Raw genomic sequence first — 18145 nt, 5'->3', positions numbered from 1 at the left:
GAGTGCTTGTTGTGTCCCTACATGACAGAAGGAATAGTAGCCTTGCAGAGTATCCTAAGAGCATTAATCCCAAGTCCATGAGGGCTCCAGCCCTGTGACCTAATTATCTCCCAAAGGCCCATCTCCTAATACTATCATCTTTGGGGGCTAGGATTTCATCATATATTGAGGGGGACTGTCATTGAGATCATAGCACGTACTTTTGTGTTGATTTCAAAAAAAGCAAAATACACTAAAACTTTGTCTCTTTAATGCTTATCCTAGAGGATTAAGTCAACTGCATTTGCTTGGTACTTTAAATTGAATATATTTAGTTACTGTGTTGTAAATCTTTTAACTACTAATTCTGAAGGGTTTTTCTCCTGTTGCATCTCTTCAGGGGTTTCTAAAGTTCTACTTAATGGAAAATGTTAAATAAGTTTTGTAGATTCTTTGAGATGAAAGCCAGTTTTCTTTCGACAGAGCTCTTAGGAGAAATACTAGTTGTCTAATTCAACTTGATTTTCTCGATAAATACACATTCTAGTGGAGAATCCGTTTTGCTAGAATCAGCGTTGAGTCAGGTAGATGCTAGAATGTGAGCAAGCTCCTTTGGCAAGTGCGTGGTTCTGCTGTGTGGCTAAGTCTCTGCTCTGCGTGATCGCGGTACCCACGCAGCTGAGGACCACTCTCCAGGTTGATGTGATATTTATAGGTCATTAATGCCAGTCCTGCACACCATCAAAATACCTTGATATGTTTAAAGCGCTGTTACTAATTTGGCTTTAGGTACTTTGTTTTGTTTTTAAGTAGGCTTCATGCCCAGCGTGGAGCCCAAGGTGGGGCTTAAACTCATGGCCCTGAGATTTAGACCTGACCTGAAATCAAGGTTTGGACACTTAGGTGACCCTAGGTAAAAATTTTTTAAAGGTATATTATGGTTATATTAGGGAAAATAGGGCTTAGAGAAACATTAGAGAAATATTTGCAGGTGAAATTGTATGATTTGCTTCCAAGTACGGTCAGGAGGGAGAGTGAAAGAGGATCTGGATGGGCTGAAACAGCCATGGGTTAGTAGCTGTTGGAGCTGATGATATACATAAGGGTTTGTTAAACTATTATACTTTTGTGTCATTTGAAATTTTCCAGGAGTATTTTTTTAATCCTGATTTTACTGACATGAATACAAATTTCAGAGTTTCTGAAGAACACTTCTTAAAGCAATGCTGTTAAGATGGCACATAGTATTGACATTAAGGCTTTAAATATGAATGTATTTGATGTGATGGGCATGGGCGAGGGATGTTTATAGCCAGAAGTGTAGTCACGGTGATATTGTAAGCATAAAGTTACATAGCCCAGCATTTCCTGTTGGTGTGTTGCTATTATTTCAGAAAGACATGATTTGACTTAGGACAGTGCGTCTCAAAGTTGAGTGTGTGTCCAAATGCCTGGGAGGGAGCTGATGAAATATACAGACTTCAGGCCTCATACCATAGAGATTCTGATGAGGAGGTGTGGAGTGGTACCCAGAAATGTACATTCTTAGTAAGCTCACAAGGTGATTTATTAACTATATTTACTGTTAGATTCTTATTTCATTGAGGTAGAGAAAATACAAAATGCAGTGGTGAACTATTTTAATTAAGACTTTTTGCAACAAAAATGACTTCAAGCTTTCATGGGTTATTTTTAAAGGAAAATCTATATGAAAGATACTATTTACAAATCAGTCTTCACTGCCATTGACATTTCTTTTGTAATTGTTCACCATGAGAAAGCAATAAAGAGGCTAAATGATGACAATACTGGCCCCTGAAGTCGTCTTGAAACTATCAGACTAATCGAGATAGTCGTTTGTACTGTGTTAGTAGTACATAACCAGCTTTTCCAACAAAAGGTTTAGTTCTACATAAGAAAAAAGTTGAAAAGCCTGAATAGAATCCCTGGTTTGTGCTGGTATATTCAGGCCAGTTGGCAGTCCCCTCACTTGCAGGTGCGGATCTTTTGCTCTCACTCTTGGTTGTGTCGTGTTGATGACACACTGCAGGGCATTTGGTGCCAGAGGTCTAGATGGTGTCATTTCCAGCACAGCAAACAAGGAACTCCTGATCAGGCTTGCTTAGAAATGTGATAAATAAACAGGAAGCGTTGATGGGTAGAAGGAAGAGAAAGGAACGGGCACATACCGAACACCTGTTAAGCATCTGGTGCATTTGTATATATTGATTCAAGGAGACAAAGCTGCTGCTGAGCGAATACAGAACTTCCCACTCTATATAGCTTTTTACAATTCTGTCGAAACCATGCCCAAAAATGACATTTCTATTTATTCACTGTTAGCATAATAGGAATATAAATGAGACAGGGTGTTTTCCTGACCCAGACAATTGCAAGGACTGAAGGGTACTAAATGAAAACAGGTCTTTATATATAGTAGTTCTTTAAAAAAAAAAAAGGAACCATAAAGTGTGAATGGAATTAATAATAACATTTTCTTTTTTCTGTTCTGAGGTAGTTGTCAAAAATTATGGCCAAAGACTGATGTCTACCATGTAGGAGTGCTGTTGTCTTGACACTAAGTTCCTTGCCAATCCCATTCTTTAACTGTAGTAAGCTAAATGGAAAGGCAGTTGTGGGGAGCTTAGTTTATATTCACATTTCTTACCTTTCAGATAAGGTCTATGGGCCCAGAAGAGTTCATTTTACTGCCATCAATGAACTACAAATTGTTCTCACTTAAAGGCAAGTCTCAAATCCCGTTTTATTCTCAAACATCTGTGACTCTCTTAGTAAACACACCCAGAATAAATTAATCTGGGCATCTTATGGTCTAGTAACAAATCTTCTGTGGCCTTCGCTAAAACCTTAAATCTAGTTTCTTTACCCTTAAGATACTGGACATGGGGTAAAACTTAATGGAAATATTTCCTTTCTAAAAACTGAACTTCCAGAACCATAGCCACCCTGTCCAATACTGAGTGGGCAGGGTCTATCTCTGTGCCAAGTGCTGGGTCTGCTCTTCCAAAGGTGAGCCTGAGACAGCAGCAAGGTAAGCCTATTCCCATGATCCCACCATTTCTACGGCAAGCCTGCTCCAAGGAGAGATGTTAAGTTCCATAGTTTCTGACCTTTGAAACCAAGCCAGACTCTAGTGGTCTCATGTGCCAACTTGGACTGCTCACTGGAAACAGGTGCCGAGGCATCGGGTGATGGAATGAATGGTGCTGGCGATGCTCCTTTTTTGCGTCTATGTAGCATAAAGGCATGAAATGGGTATACTGATCAGTGGTAGTGTTCACCTTCATCTAAAAGGGTAATGGAAGAGAGGCTGCTACTCCCACTCGAGGGAGGAAAGGCAAGACCCAAGGGTATGGCCATCTGCATTTTATATTCTGAACAGAGTGCTGGCTCTGGGGGATTTGTGGGGAGATTGGACTTGTCTCCAGACGTGGGTGAAGCCAACTGGGACACATAATTTAGACTAGTTTCTCCAGCTGGAATTTCTCCCAGGGAGTTCATGTAGTTTTTTTCTCGTGCCTTTAGTAAATTTTCAGGTGATGTCAACAGTCCCAGCTGACTTGGTGGGGCTTTAGGGGGTGCTGGGACATGGCCACAAGAAGCAGAGTCAAAAGCTGCCTGATTATAGGTAAAGTTCTCAAAACAGATGCAGGGTCCAGGGCTGGAGTATCTCTTCTCTGTTGGAAGGAGGTAAAGGTAGGTGGGCTTGGTAGACTCAGTTTCCATGAGTGACTTCCTAGTGCCTTCCTGCTTGTTTAGAACTTCAATAGAGTCGGGAACACAGTCCTTGATATTCATTATTGTTAGGTGAGGATTCTCCTGGAACAAACAAAAAACATGCGAATATGAAATGTGTGTGTGTGTGTGTGTGTGTGTGTGTGTGTGTGTCCGAGTATATAAAGTATGTGAAATGCACTTAGATCTTCAGTTCTGTGTGTTTCATCCTAGCCACAGGTTAACTGGAGGTGGTGTTGCAAACCAAAGGATTTTCCCAATGGAAGAAATCTCAAAGTTCCATTCACCCATTTCATGGCTACGGGAGCCAAGGTGGCTGTTGCTTTGTTATATCTTCCTGAGGAGGTCTAGAAAAGTATGACTACAGTCCCAACCCTAAATTGGTCTTTAATAGATATATGGCACACATACAATTTTCCACCATTTACCTTGGATTTTATTAATGACAGAACACTGCTCTTGTAAGGATCTGGAATGTCAGGATAACACTTCTCCTTCATCCTAGAACACAGTGAAAAATTGGACTGAATTTTACAATTAGTGACTAGTTAAAAGAACTCTGGAGGCAGATTCCTGGGTTCCAAACCTGGCTCTAGCACTTAACTGTGTGACCTTGGGCAGGCTATGCTCACATCTACTCATTGATTCAGTGGAGGTAATTCTCCTTCCTGCTCACGGTGGTGGTGCGAGGACTGAATGAGCTGTGTGTAAAGCACTTAGAATATTGCCAAGTAGGTATGCAGTACCAGTATTAGCTATGTTATTGAACAGGCTCTGCAGTCTTTTCAGATAGCTATCGTCTTCTTTATGTATCGACCTGGAAAGCAAAAGTGTTTAAAAATTTTCATATTTTCATCTAAGTCTCTGTCCTTTGCTTTTTTAGCACCTTCTCTCATTATTTAATATGATTTCAAGCTTCTGAAACTCCTTTCTAGGTTTCTAAGATTTTTTTTTTCTCTGACTTCTTGGATAAAGTTCTTCCCCACACACTTACCACTGACTTTTCAAGTAGCATGTGATCGTGATGAGCAAAATGCAGAAAACCATAGGGAGTATGATACGTATCAGTGTAGGAGCTGGAGAAGAAAACAGGAAGTGGTGTTTTTAACAAGTACTTTTCCCTCCTCAAAGGAACAAAATTAAGTTAAAATTGAAATTAATTTCAGTTATTATTCTTCAAAAATCTATTTATGCAAGATTCAGTCTGATTTCTGGCTGACGGGGTGGGGGTTCTATCAACCAACCAACACAGGGAACATCTGCTGTCAGCACCTGTGACTTGGATTCTTGCCCTCTTTTTTTTTTTTTTTCCAGATTTTTAAGTTTATTCATTGGAGAGAGCACAAGCAGGAGGGAGGGTCACAGGGAGAGAGAGAGTAAGAGCATGAGTCGGGAGGAGGGGAAGAGGGAAAGGGAGAAGCAGGCTTCCTGCTGGGCCAGGAGCCTGATGTGGGCCTGGAACCCAGAACCCTGGCTGGGATCATGACCTGAGCCAAAAGCAGATGCTTAATGGACTGAGCTACCCGGGTATCCCTCGTTTTCTCTTCTGACAAATTAGATCACTACTTCCAATTCTTCACTCCTTCCTCCTATTAGAATTATACTCCCTGCCTTTGCCAAAGCTTCCTGGTGGGTGGAGTGTACTTCTCTGCCCCTCACTGGGGGCTCAGCAGCATGACAGTGTTTGGCCCATGGGCTGGTAGTAGTTGTAATCCCAGTACTTGCTTTAAGTGCCCCCGCACAGGAGTGCGGTTTGATTTGAGGTTGGGGATGCGGTGGATAATGTTGGCATTCTGTCAGGGAGGGCAGGCCTGGGGAGATGCCCGACCCAGTGCGATGGGGCAGCACAGGGGTCTGGAGGCAAGGACAGTTCCTGTCTGAAGGGAACAGGACGCAAAGCAAGCCGCTAGCACCTGGCTCTCAGTTATGGCAGCGGGGAGGGGAAGGAAACCCTCCTCACGACCCCACTAGAGAATAGTTTGCTCTCAGATCCATACTTTTGACAACTATAATTGGTTTTAAGATTTAGTTAAGTTATGGACTTAAAACTTATTTGAGAACAAACCTGGGGGCCTAACCATGATAGCTTCCAAGGTTCAGGCCGTTTTTGCTAAACTTCTATTGAAATGGAATCCTTGCATTCAGAAAAGTGCTCACAAAGTAAGCTCGAGGAATCTCACAGTCTGAAAATAGCCATGTGATCAGCATCCTGGTCAAGAGAAAGACCATGCTCGGCTCCCCAGAGAGCCCGCCTGGGGTCCGCATCCAACCAGGATCCCCTCCCAAGGTAACCACTATCTTGTCCGCTAAGAACACAAACGGCGTTTGCCTCTTTGTGTCACGACACCCTGCAGCAGGAGTCGGGTCTGGCTTCCGACGCGTCACGTGGCATGGCATTTGTGAGATTCACCCCCGTTGTTAGTGTGACCACGGAGTGTCACTGTCATTGCTGCATAATTGCTTCTTCTTTAGTAATAACCGATATCATCAATAGAGAGTCGCAGCGAAGGCTAAGGGAGTATAGCATGAGTAAGGGAGATAAATGAAAGCTAGAAAATATACTTGAGGGAAAGATAATTATTTGTGTTGTTTCTCTCTCTCACGCACGCGTGCGCACACAGACACACACACACCTACCACCTAAATGGAATACCAAAGCTGGAATAAAAATAGCCTAGAAATAAATTTAAAATTTTAAAATTTACCCTCAAACAGCAAGAATGCTCAAATAATGGAAATCATTGACTGGAATCTTAATCTGACTCTGAGAGTGCCGACCTTTGCCTTGGAAACCTGAGGGCTGAGCAGCACAGAGGGCCCCAGCCTGCGGCAGAGTTGCAGGTGTCTTCAGCCCCGGGCACCGCGTCCGGACAGCAGCTGTACCTGCAGCGGCCATCCTGTCTCTACAGCTCGGCTGCCGTCAAAGGGACCCTGCACGAGGCCCAAGGACCACGGGTCCCTGCAGGCAGACTCTTCAGTCGGTCTGTTCCTCAGGGAGGAGTGTCTTCCACCATCCACTGTGGGATACCTGCTTCTCCCCTTCTTCCCACACCACTTCCTGTTGGCCTCAGGTCTGCCTTTCCTGGCAACGGGGTCTTGCTGTTCTCCCCACCCTCTTCTTTCTCCTTCCAGAACAAATGCATTTTGAAAAACGGATCTCTTTATCTCACAACCCCACCCCCCAATCAGCAAACACCAGGCTCCTGAAGGAACACTTCTAGCCTCTGCCAGATCTATAACCAACAACCCACCCTACCTCTCTCAACTGCCCCCAGAAAGGCCAAGTCAGGAAGCAGCTGGTTCACGACTGAGGGAAACCAGCCAGAAGGCCGGCTGCAGAAAACACCCACCCTCCTCCAGACAGAAGGTCTGGAGCTCTTCCGAACTGGACACGAAACCATGCCTTGTGGGATTTTCAAACCATTTTGGGACTGAGTTCCAGAGACTGCCTCAGGGCCACCAAGACAGGCCAGAGGAAGGCTCCAGGTCTTGACAGTCAGACTGGCCCCACTGTTTTCTGGTTAATATAGTGGGGTTACGTACATTTTTTTTCTGAAACAGAATCTCATCTAGAGAGCGAGAGAAAATTTAAAAACTCCTAATCTCAACAAAGCCAATGTCCCTGTGCGTGTTATCTGTTAGCTTCCCAGCAACACCTAAGGGAAGAGTTGATTCGGGAAAACTCACAGTATTCATCAGGAGTTGTGACCTTTGCGAAAGCATCATGGGGGCCTTCGCCAACACTGGTGTATGGGGTGACCAAAAACTCATAGAAGGATTCCGGCTGTAGGTTTTCCACGACAAATGTTTTTTGTTCTGGGTTGTCAATTTTGTATTTGCAACACACTGCTGCATCATCTGTAATTTAAAAAAAAAATCAGGAAAAATAATTATTAGAGATCTTGTGACAGGGCTGGGCACCAATACTCTTGTTGACTTGACACTGTCAGCACCCTAAACCAATTAAGAACTGAAGCATGAGTCCATCACTCTGGGTCGCTGGTAAAATAGGAGATGGCAAGCAAAGCAAAGGAGACAAGGGGTGCTGGCGATCCAGAAAGAGCACACGAATCTTCCAGACACAGTAAGAGCTTGAGACTTAAAAATACATTGTAATAACCTTTAACAAGGTCAAAGGAAAAAAAAGAAAAGGGAGTTAGCAAGAAAGTTTCATAATTGGCAGGTTAAGGAGCTGATGGTACTCAAATGAGTCAAAAATACCAGGCACTTTGTTTTGAGTCAGTTACAATACTGACCCCTGCCCTCTTGCCCACTAATCTGTTGAAGAGCACCTCGGACCATAAACGCATGCAAGAAGAGGGTTCAGCCTGGCCACCGTCACACATGGCCACCTTCCTTTTTTTTTTTTTTTTTTTTTAATTATTAAAGTTTTTACTTATTCGACAAAGTATAAGCAAGGGAGAGGGAGAAGCTCAGGTTACACGCTGAGCAGGGAGCCCGACGCAGGGCTCCATCCCAGAACCCTGGGATCACAACCTGAGCTGAAGGCAGACACTTGACTGACTGAGCCACCAAGGCACCCCTGGCCATGTTTCAAATGGCCTTGCAGAGTGAGGTCTTGAAAGAGTAAACAAACCAAAAATGTCACCTGGAAGAACGGCCTTCTCGGATCCTGAGTGGCACCGCCCTGCCTTGGATTTCAGGTAGACGTGGTACCCTTGTATAAAACCGGGTTGGGATTCAGTGGAGTAATTCTTCCAACTCAGAGTGAAGGAGTGGGAGGTCAGGTTAGTCATAACCACTTGAGGGTTGTCTGAAGGAGCTAGAAAAGGAAGTTGGGGTAAGAAAGTCATCACTGGAAATATTCTGCGAGCACACACGTAAACTAAAAGTTGAGCCACAGCCAAGTCTGGAGGCTGTAGGCACTTCTGCCAAGTTCAGGGGTTTTCTCTCTCTCTCTAGGGGATTCATGCCTTGACACGGTTTGTGAGGGCTGGGAGGAGTTGAGCCATCTTCCTATCCAAGCCTGGCCTTTCATGGGTGAAGAAAGGGACAGCCAGAGACACTCACCAGCTTGCACGAGGTCACACAGTAGGAAAGAGAAAAAAGGGTTTCTTAGACTTCATTGTGCTCTTGAATTCTAAATAGCGTTTGACAGGAGACCCTGCCAGAGAACGGGCTGACGGGGGCATCTGAGGAACTCTAGTCCCCAGGTGACAATGCCAAGCCATCCAAGTGTCACTGAAATACTCCAAGCAAGTGCTCATTCTGAAAGCCTCCTGGGCCTGTTTCACACACACATCTGTGCACAGAGACACGTGCACCAGCGACACACCCGCGCGGCGCGGCGCGTCACAGACGGCTCCTACAAACGGAGCTGTGGGAGACGTGACCTGATAAGTGCAAGGCAGGGGAGGTCCTGGGTGCCCAGATTTCAGTGGCATCAAATTGCTTTCCATTGTTGGTGGAATCACAGTGAAATTTCTAGGGGGTGATTTCGCAATATGTGTCAAAATTCTTGAAAATTGTACAAGAAAAGAAACTAAAGTTAAGCCTTTGACTCAAGTATTCTAAGACTTCATTTAAAAACCATTATTGTAGATATGAATGAAAAGATATCGCTAAAATGATGGGGACTCAGAGGTCATAAGAGACTGGGCTAGGGAGAAAAGGGACTGAGCACTGCCTACGGAAAGACACCTGAAGATGAATTTTACAGTTTCTAGTTGAAAAACACTGTAATCATCCTACATGCCCACCAATGGGTGCTTTGACAAAAACAACTGAACACTTTGCAAAGATGTAGTTAGATAATACTGGGTGAGAGGAGTAAAAAAACTGTATGGAGTAAGATCCCATTTTTATTTAAAAATGTGTATCTGTACAGAGAAAGCAATACCTGGATATACATCAAATATTAACTGGATATTTGCGTTTAGGTGGTAAAATTAGCAATGAGTTTGTTTTCTTCTTTTGTATAATATTTTATAAATGGTCTTTAATGAAAATGGTTTATAGTTTATGATTCATAATATTGTTAAGACCGAATTACCAGAATAAATGAGACACTGAAAATTAGGAAAGGTGTTGAAATATTCCTAAACTCATGGCTGGGCTCTCTGGATCGTTCCGAACAAGTGTGCCCACGGACACATTACACGCTGTCAACTTACCCAGTTCCTGGGAGTATCCTGTTTTTCTCGCTAATAAATAGGGAACCCGTTCTGTAGAAATTCCATAAATTCTGAAGTTGTATCGAACCCCCGGTCTGAAAGCATCTAGAGAAGAAAGGTCAGCAGATCGTCAGTAACACAGAGTGACAGTCTCTTTATTTCTGAAAAGGAAGAGAATGAAAAATGACTTGGCTCCTAAATAATTTCCTCCTTAGAATTCCTGCACTTCATCTCCACCATCTTCCCCGTTTCCCTTGGCCTTTGGAGTCCTCCACTGGGTCCCGCGAAGCCTGCAGGGCCTGTCCTCTACACCGTCCTCTCCAACAAGAGCTCTTCAACGCCCTCTAGTCCACGTGCATGAAATTCAATGCGGAAGGGGTGTGGAATTTAACCAGACACAGAAAACCATTTTAAAGTCTCTTGTGACTCCAAGTTCCCCCAGGAAGACTTGTCTTCTCTCGCCCCCGTGAAAGCTGAGCATTTGGAAGGCTTTGCCGGCACCTCCTCACTTTGCCCTCACACCTGCAGCTCTGCAGTCCACGTTCAACACCAGCCACGCCGCCGCCGCCCTGCTCAAGCCAAGGGCAGCCTCACCTCCTCACTCCCCAGCAGCAACTGAATGTCCTCCCTGGCCTCTGGCACGCTCTGGACGCTGACAAGTCCCACATCTGTATCTTGAGCCCAGCAGATGGCGCTGCTGACCCCACCACTGCAGCCATGAACCCAGGCGTCTTTTGACTGCTAAAGGGGGGCAATCTTGAAATTACAACTCCAATGTGGAAGGTAGGACGTCCAGTTCTACATTTTCCACTGAAAGTGAAGGAGCTGACGACTGATTCCTACAACTCTGTGTCCTTCCCCAAACCCTACATTTCTTTGCTTTTGTAAAAGCCCTCTAGAGAGGCAGGGTTATAATGTCCCTTTGCCATTCATTTGAGACCACTGATTTCGAGGTATAAGTTCATAAAAGTCATGAAAACCTATCCCAGCCTTAGGTCCAGATTATCTGTGTAAAAGTAGATTGAAGGCCAAATCTTAGGCTACCTCGTTGTAAAATCTGAGCTCTGAGTACCCATGCTGGATTTGTCATCTCAAAATGACTAGTTTAGCACCAACTAGCTGAGAGATGGTCCAGAGGTCCTAGTTGAACCTGCTGCGAGGCGGATGGAAAAAGATGGCAACACGCAGGGTTCTTCTTACCTGAGCTCACAACTGTGCTTGTGACATTGGGACCCAGGTTTTTCCACTGGAGATCACAGGGTGGGTCCTGGGGATGCTCACACCACTCCACAAGGTAGCCTGTGACGTGTCTGGGTTGGGGTTTCCAAGACAGAGGGAATCCATCCTCCGTGCCTTTAACTCTTTCTTCTTCAACTTCTTCTACATTACAAATAGAGCCATGCTTCAGACAGAATTAATCATATGTTTGTTTTTTTTTAAAGTTTTTAAAGAAGAAAATCAACTTGAGCATACACTGTCTCTGACAGTGAAGAGCCCTGTCACTGTGGTGGCTACAGAAGCTTGGGGACAAGGTAATGTTTTCCTGCCTCTCACTTCCCAGCAAATATTCACTTTTGCCCTTTGGATGCCTCTTGTCCTAACCTTGAGACCCAACCAGACTTCAGTCCCTAAAACAAGGGTCAGTAGACTACTGCCAGCAGGACAAATCTAGCCTCCAGAGCCTGCTTTATGACCCTTGAGCTAAGCAGGGGTTTAAGATTTTTAACGGGGGCACCTGGGTGGCTCAGTGGGTTAAGCAACTGCCTTTGGCTCAGGTCATGATCCTGGAGTCCCAGGATCGAGTCCCACACCGGGCTCCCTGCTCAGCGGGGCGTCTGTTCTCCCTCTGACCTGTCCCCTCTCATGCTCTCTCTCATTCTCTCTCTCTCTCTCTCAAATAAATAAATAAATAATATTTAAAGAAAGATTTTTAAGGAGTTGCAAAAAAACAAAGAATATAGGATATAGAACAGGGGTCGTATGACCTGTGAAGTCTAAAATATTTACTATCTTTCCCTTTCCCCAACAAACTGCTGACACCATGTCTGGTGCCTAATACTTACAAAAAATCTCTGTTGGCTAAATGAGTAATGTGTCTTACTTCCCCCAAGTAATGCTGACTGCTCCTGGACGAACTACTACTTCTTTGATGTTAGGGGTAGAAATTGAGTGAGAAGGACAGAAGTAAACAAGTTCGGCTATGTACTAAGTTGGATTCTGCAGGGATGTGCACAGTCCTCGTGATCAGGCTCTCATCTCAACCTATTTCATATGCCAGGGGAGTTTTCAACCGGAAACAAGTGGCAGGATCTCAATGGACTCCCGGTTCTACTGATTTCAAGCAGAGTCACCTTGGGGGATGAGAATTTCTCCTACTTCCCCAGGCTGCCCTTATAGCCTGCCACTGCTCATAGGGCAGGGGTCCCAGCTGGTCGCTCACGTGAGAGCAGACCCAGACCGAGGAGTGAGTGGGCCTGCAGGCAGCCGCTCAGAAAAGCAATCAATGAAGAGCAAATATTGCATGGTCCAGACTTAACTAAACATTTACTCATTATTCACCTACAACTTGAATTTAACTGGGCCTCCTGTATTTCCTTTGGCACCCCTAATTACAGCTGGACATTGGTGTGAAAGCACAGTGCTCTTAATTGTTCTAGACAATAACTAGGGGATACCCAAAGGAACATGTAGCTCTAGGTATAAGACAAAGGGTTCTCTGTGAAGGTCTTTGTATATACCACTTACATGGCTTTCTTGTCTTCTTCCATTAGAGAAATAAATCTCTCTCACATCAAAGCTGACATTTTTCACTTGACTTATTCACACTGGCTAAAATTTCATCCCACACTCCGAACCATAACCCTTATCAAGCTGCTTTTTGAAAATTGCAAGTATGTTTTGAGAAGCAGAGATAAAGGAGGGAAAGAGAAAGAAAATCTTTTTCTTCAATCATTCACACTCTAGTGTGAATTGGTTTAACGTTAACAGTTGGCCTCATAGCGCATCAGTGACTTTATCTACTGTGGTGATTTAAGAATGTGGGCCACTTAAGGAAGGCTGGATAGAGACTCACAAGGGAAAGTATGAGGGGGGGGTCTGAGGGCAGGGTATGGGGAAGGAAGGTACAGTAGAAGGCCCCCAACAACCAAGTGCTCTGCAGTGTTGTTTGGACTGGGCCTCACACAAGGCTGTCTTTATCAGCTCCCCAGAGTGATTAAAATGCCCACTTTTCCTCATCTTGTCCTAAAGAAGATAGAATATAACTTTTCATTTTCTTCTATTATTATTACTAACTTTTTAAGTGACTCATTTTTTATTTAAATTCAGTTATTCAACATACAGTGTACTATTAGTTCACTTTCTTTTCTAATGCAGCTTTTGACAAGCAAAGATCATGTGAAGAAACTCTTAGTTTTCCTTCAGTGCCACAAACCAGATTTCTTTTTTCTTCCTTGACACACTGGATAGTTCTAAAAACAAATAAGGCACCATCATCCTCCGATCTAGCCTACGTAACCCAAAGGGAAGCCTAACCTGGAAGACTAGTGTAACCCAGCCTGCCGCAGCCCCTGGAGCCGGAGCTGGAAGGCAGCGCTGCTGGAAGCAAAGCCCGGTCAGGGTAGGTGCAGGACCCAGTGTGGGCTGCGGAGGACGGTCTGCCCGAGCATGCGCACTCGCACAGTGCGCTCCCGTGCACGAGCGCATGTGCGTGCAGGTGGCAAAGGGATAATGCGTCAAGCCTCTCCCCACGCAGTCCCAACCGGGTCATGCACGAGGCTACCGACTGTACATGTAAGGTCATTTCTGCCTCGTCCGGTCTCTCACGGGCTACGAGACTAGCCAGTTACCATCTTTCATTCTGCAGCTTCTGCAAAGCCCTCTGGAAAGCTGATGCCAGTCAGTTCTCTTTCCATCACCTCTGGCCGCGCTCATGGGCTCTTTCCGGGTGACAGAGACCGACAAAATATTCTACAAGAAACGCGACCCCTTTTTCATCAGCTACAAAGCACGCTGACAGCTCTCAGTGGAGGCTGCTCGTTGGTGTTGCATATACTTGGGTAAACGTGAGGAAACTCTGAATTTGTTGAGGAATCCCAGGGCAGCCGTGCGCGGGGCTGCGGCGGCGCCGATATTCTTCCCGCACGCGGCAGGCCTGTCCCAGAAAGCCCACAGCCGGCCTGAGCCCAAAAGAAAAGGACGGACAGTGTTTGGCAGCTAGACATTTTGTCTCCGAGCTATTTATTGCCTTTCCAATTGGCCCATTCCTAATTCGTTACATCACTGACACTTTACCAGAGAATCAAAATGAGACAAAACAAAACTCACCGTTTCCAGGCTCTCGGGACACTACGATGACCGAAGCAGGGGACGTGCCCACACTGTTATTAGCCGTGATGCGGATTTGGGATGAACACTGGCTCAGAGGTAGTTCTGTACCATTGGCCGGAGCAGGAATGGAGAGGAGCTCGGAGACGGATGTTCGGTCTAGATAGTCTACGACTATGTTATAGAACAGAATCTTCCCGTGGGCCTGCAGTTTTGATAGTGGCTGAAAAAAATACGGATCACCGTTTCAAAATGGGCCTTCCTTTGAAAGGAATTTGCATAATTCCTTTTTTAAAATCTTTTCTGTCCCTCCATTGCCCCCCCCCCACACACCAGCAAATTAAAAAAACAGTTTAATTGAGAAAATAACACTCTAAACCAAGCTTAAAATCAGGCATTCCACTCTAACTGAAGTTAAGTAGAAAAGGGGACCATTTGAGCTCCTCAAGAGCACAACGTGTCCAGAGAAGAGGGACCAAGCTAGAGAGGAAGGGTTTCTCTTCAGCCTGGATAAGAAAGGAGTCAGTGTGTGCTGAGGGGGGAAGACAAGAGCAGATCCTGGCAGGAAGGGCCTGGCCTCTGGCCTCCCCTCTCCCTTCAGCCATCTTCTCCCTGCACAGTTGTGCCCTGAGCCATTCATGGAGCACATAGCCCCCTCCAGACCATCCTCCAGGTTCAAGAGAATTCCCTGCCCATACCGTCCCAAGCTCACTGCCAGGGTCTGTCCCTCCAGTCTGCCTTTTCAAGGGCAGACGGTGGCCCTGGTATGTACACCCCTAGCCCTGAAAATGGACTGTGAGCAGCTGTTTACCCAGGTGTGGCCAGAGCCTGGACACAGAGACTGCCCATGTGAGTGCCAGGCTCCCTGCAGAGAGAGCCAGCCTGGAGGTGGGAAGGAGAGCCGGGCGGGGGCGGGGGTAGGGGTGAGGGCATGGCTTGGGGCCAACTCTCCTAGGACTGTTGTGTTCCTTATGAAAACATGATCTGAGGGTCTGAGAGTTCTTTTTTTTTTTTTAAAGATTTTATTTATTTATTTGACAGAGAGAAATCACAAGTAGGCAGAGAGGCAAGCAGAGAGAGAGGAGGAAGCAGGCTCCCCGCCGAGCGGAAAGCCCGATGTGGGGCTCGAACCCAGGACCTGGGATCATGACCTGAGCCGAAGGCAGCGGCCTAACCCACTGAGCCACCCAGGCGCCCCAGGGTCTGAGAGTTCTGAACACAAACCTGGGCTTCCAGGTTGCCAGGCTTTAATGGGCAAGGGAGAATGTCAAAATAGATTTTACTTTTTTTCCCCAAATATATTTACATTAAAGTTTTTCAGCTTGATGCATAACTCCAGTATGTAAATATTGTATTTAATATTTATAACGTTTAAATATGGTATACGCTTCTCCACTTACACTCATGCCTTGAGCCCTGCAAAAGTTACAGGAGGTAGGAAGAGAAGTTTCAGAGGTTCAGGACTGGCCATCTGTAGAATGGGATGTCAAGGAGGAACAGTCCCAGCATTAGGGAAATGGGGGTGGGCGGGGACTCCTCCCCTGGGTAAGACGTTCTAGTTCTACTGGGCTCACATTAAGGTCCCCCCTTCCCTCAACAAAGATGGCACCAGTATCTGGTGTCACCCCGGAAGACAGTGACAATCAAACCTATCTTGTGAAATCCGTATGTCTTACCTTCCAGAAAAGAGTCACAACACAACGTCCCTGCACTGTTTTCACATTTCTCCAGACATCAGGAGCCTCTGAGGGAGCTGAAAGGAACCAAAGGAAAGATCGTGTGTCCTGTTATATGTATGTAGAACAATACAACCTGTTTCTAGTTCGGTCAGAAGAAGTGAGGACAGCCTGCCTACCTGAGGCTTGCTCTTCACTTTCTTCATTCTCTGTGACTTCTACCCACTTGTCCACAGCCAACTGTTTACACCTCACTAAGTGCACACAGTAGGTGCTTCACAAAAGGTCTGCTGCATCAAACTGAAAGCTCTTATGAACATCAAGCCTGAGTTTCTGGAAGTCACCAGAAAATTTTGGAATCATTCATCAGTTAGACCAATTGTAGGAAGTTAGTGAGGTAAATTTCTCATTTGCTGAATTTCTAAGAGCAGCAGACCATTGCTACTTCCTTGCTTCATCTGCGAAGGTTGCAATGGAGGTGCCCTAATGGGGAGCCCTAGGGGCTGGTGGTTCTCTGACGTGTATTCATGATTTCACAGTGGCTGGTCCTCTCACTGGTCCTCTCGCCTGGCCTTGGCACCCCTCCTTGATCCCCACGCTCCCTCCTTCCCCTGCCTGGGGAAGCTGCCTGCCAGCTGGACACTCAGGGCACCCGCTCACTCCCTTACTATACTGTTCTAGAAAAGTCTGTATTTATCACCAGCAAATTGTAGGACAAATGATTTGTGATTTGATTCTAAACATCTCAGTGCAAGAAGAATTGTTTTGGAGCATGACACAAAGATTTAGCTGTTTTATTTATTTTTTATTTTTTTTTAAAGATTTTATTTATTTATTTGACAGAGAGAGATCACAAGTAGATGGAGAGGCAGGCAGAGAGAGAGAGAGGGAAGCAGGATCTCCGCTGAGCAGAGAACCCGATGTGGGACTCGATCCCAGGACCCTGAGATCATGACCTGAGCCGAAGGCAGCGGCTTAACCCACTGAGCCACCCAGGCGCCCAAGATTTAGCTGTTTTATAAAAATATAGTTTACTGTGCCTAATAATTGAAACTTAAATAAGTCCCGTTTTAGTTGCTGACACTTTCTCAACTTAAAGATGACTGTGTATTTTTAAAAATGTATTAAGGCAGATTTTATTTTATTTTTATTTCTTTAAAAGATTTTATTTATTCATTTGAGAGAGAGAGAGAGGACAAGCAGGGGGAAAGGCAGAGGAAGAGGGAGAAGCAGACTCCTTGCTGAGCTGGGAGCCTGACATGGGGTTGGATCCCAGGACCTGGAGACCATGACCTGAGCCAAAGGCAGACACTTAACCATCTGAGCCACCCAGGCGCCCTGAAGCAGATTTCATTTTGCTAAATAATCCACTGGAGAAGCCAATACGCAAGCAAAAACTTACTAAAATACTCAGAAATGACACAGGACTCTAAGCTCAATGCAAAATCTTCAGCGGGTTGGTAAGTCAGTCTTTGTGAGAACAGCACCCGCAGCACAGCTGACAGCACTCTGTTTGGGTCAATATAGTTTCTGCTGTATTTCTACTGGTGCCGTCTGCTCACTACGATTACACTGCAGCATGGTTCTACTACACATAAATATCGATCTTTCCAGCATCAAGCAAAGTGTTGTCAGAGGTTAAAAAAATGTAGATACAGATATAAATAGATAGAGATAGATACATAACACACAGATTCACTACCAGTAGCTTCATCTCATTCTCTTGTTATTATCAAAAGCAAAATTATTTTCAGATTTTTTGCACTAAAGAAATACAATTTACTAAAAACTCTATCCTTTTGCCACTGTCCTTTTATACTCAATTTTGGTTATAATGTTGGAATAAATTTGGAAGAAAAAAAAAAACCAAAGCAGAGCACTACCATTAAAGTAAAAATTCTTTAATCAAACACAACTGAGGGGGATACCACATTACTGTCAGGAACAGGGCTTTTCTACAGCAGGGATTCTTGAGGAGTCTATGCCTCTAAAAAAAAAATTACTGGAGGCCCCCAGGATGGTGGGAGAGCGGGTTGGGAGGGGGAAGTGGCGGGAGGTGGGGCAGGAACACCAGACAAGGAGAGGAAGGCTGCTGAGGACCACTAGTGACTAACGCAAGTGTAGGCTTAGAAGAGCTGTCCTCGTCAGCCCTCAGCTCCAGTCACTACTTTAAAATGGTCCTCCTGTGGAGAAACAGAAAGAGCCCCACCAGCCTACACACACACACACACACACACACACGACTACATACACGCCTACACACACACGCCTACA

The 18145-nt window shown here is 45.2% G+C and overlaps 1 protein-coding gene across 2 annotated transcripts in view; it reads right to left on the bottom strand.

Moving 5' to 3' along the window:
- Positions 1-1602: 1602 nt before the first annotated feature.
- The window catches only part of OSMR (oncostatin M receptor), a 52007-nt gene continuing 35464 nt past the window's right edge, over positions 1603-18145 (bottom strand). For both annotated transcript variants that reach the window (XM_047731258.1, XM_047731259.1), the window contains exons 10-18: positions 15872-15948; positions 14196-14418; positions 11070-11249; positions 9870-9974; positions 8345-8518; positions 7423-7593; positions 4730-4811; positions 4164-4236; positions 1603-3819 (exon numbers count right to left, since the gene is read on the bottom strand). In XM_047731258.1, the coding sequence (XP_047587214.1) occupies positions 3265-3819; positions 4164-4236; positions 4730-4811; positions 7423-7593; positions 8345-8518; positions 9870-9974; positions 11070-11249; positions 14196-14418; positions 15872-15948 (1640 nt within the window). In that variant the 3' untranslated portion in view covers positions 1603-3264. The remainder of the gene's footprint in view (positions 3820-4163; positions 4237-4729; positions 4812-7422; positions 7594-8344; positions 8519-9869; positions 9975-11069; positions 11250-14195; positions 14419-15871; positions 15949-18145) is intronic.

The sequence above is a fragment of the Lutra lutra genome, chromosome 5, assembly GCF_902655055.1.
Source record: "Lutra lutra chromosome 5, mLutLut1.2, whole genome shotgun sequence".
NCBI lineage: Eukaryota > Metazoa > Chordata > Mammalia > Carnivora > Mustelidae > Lutra > Lutra lutra.
This window is presented reverse-complemented; position numbering and strand designations above follow the sequence as displayed.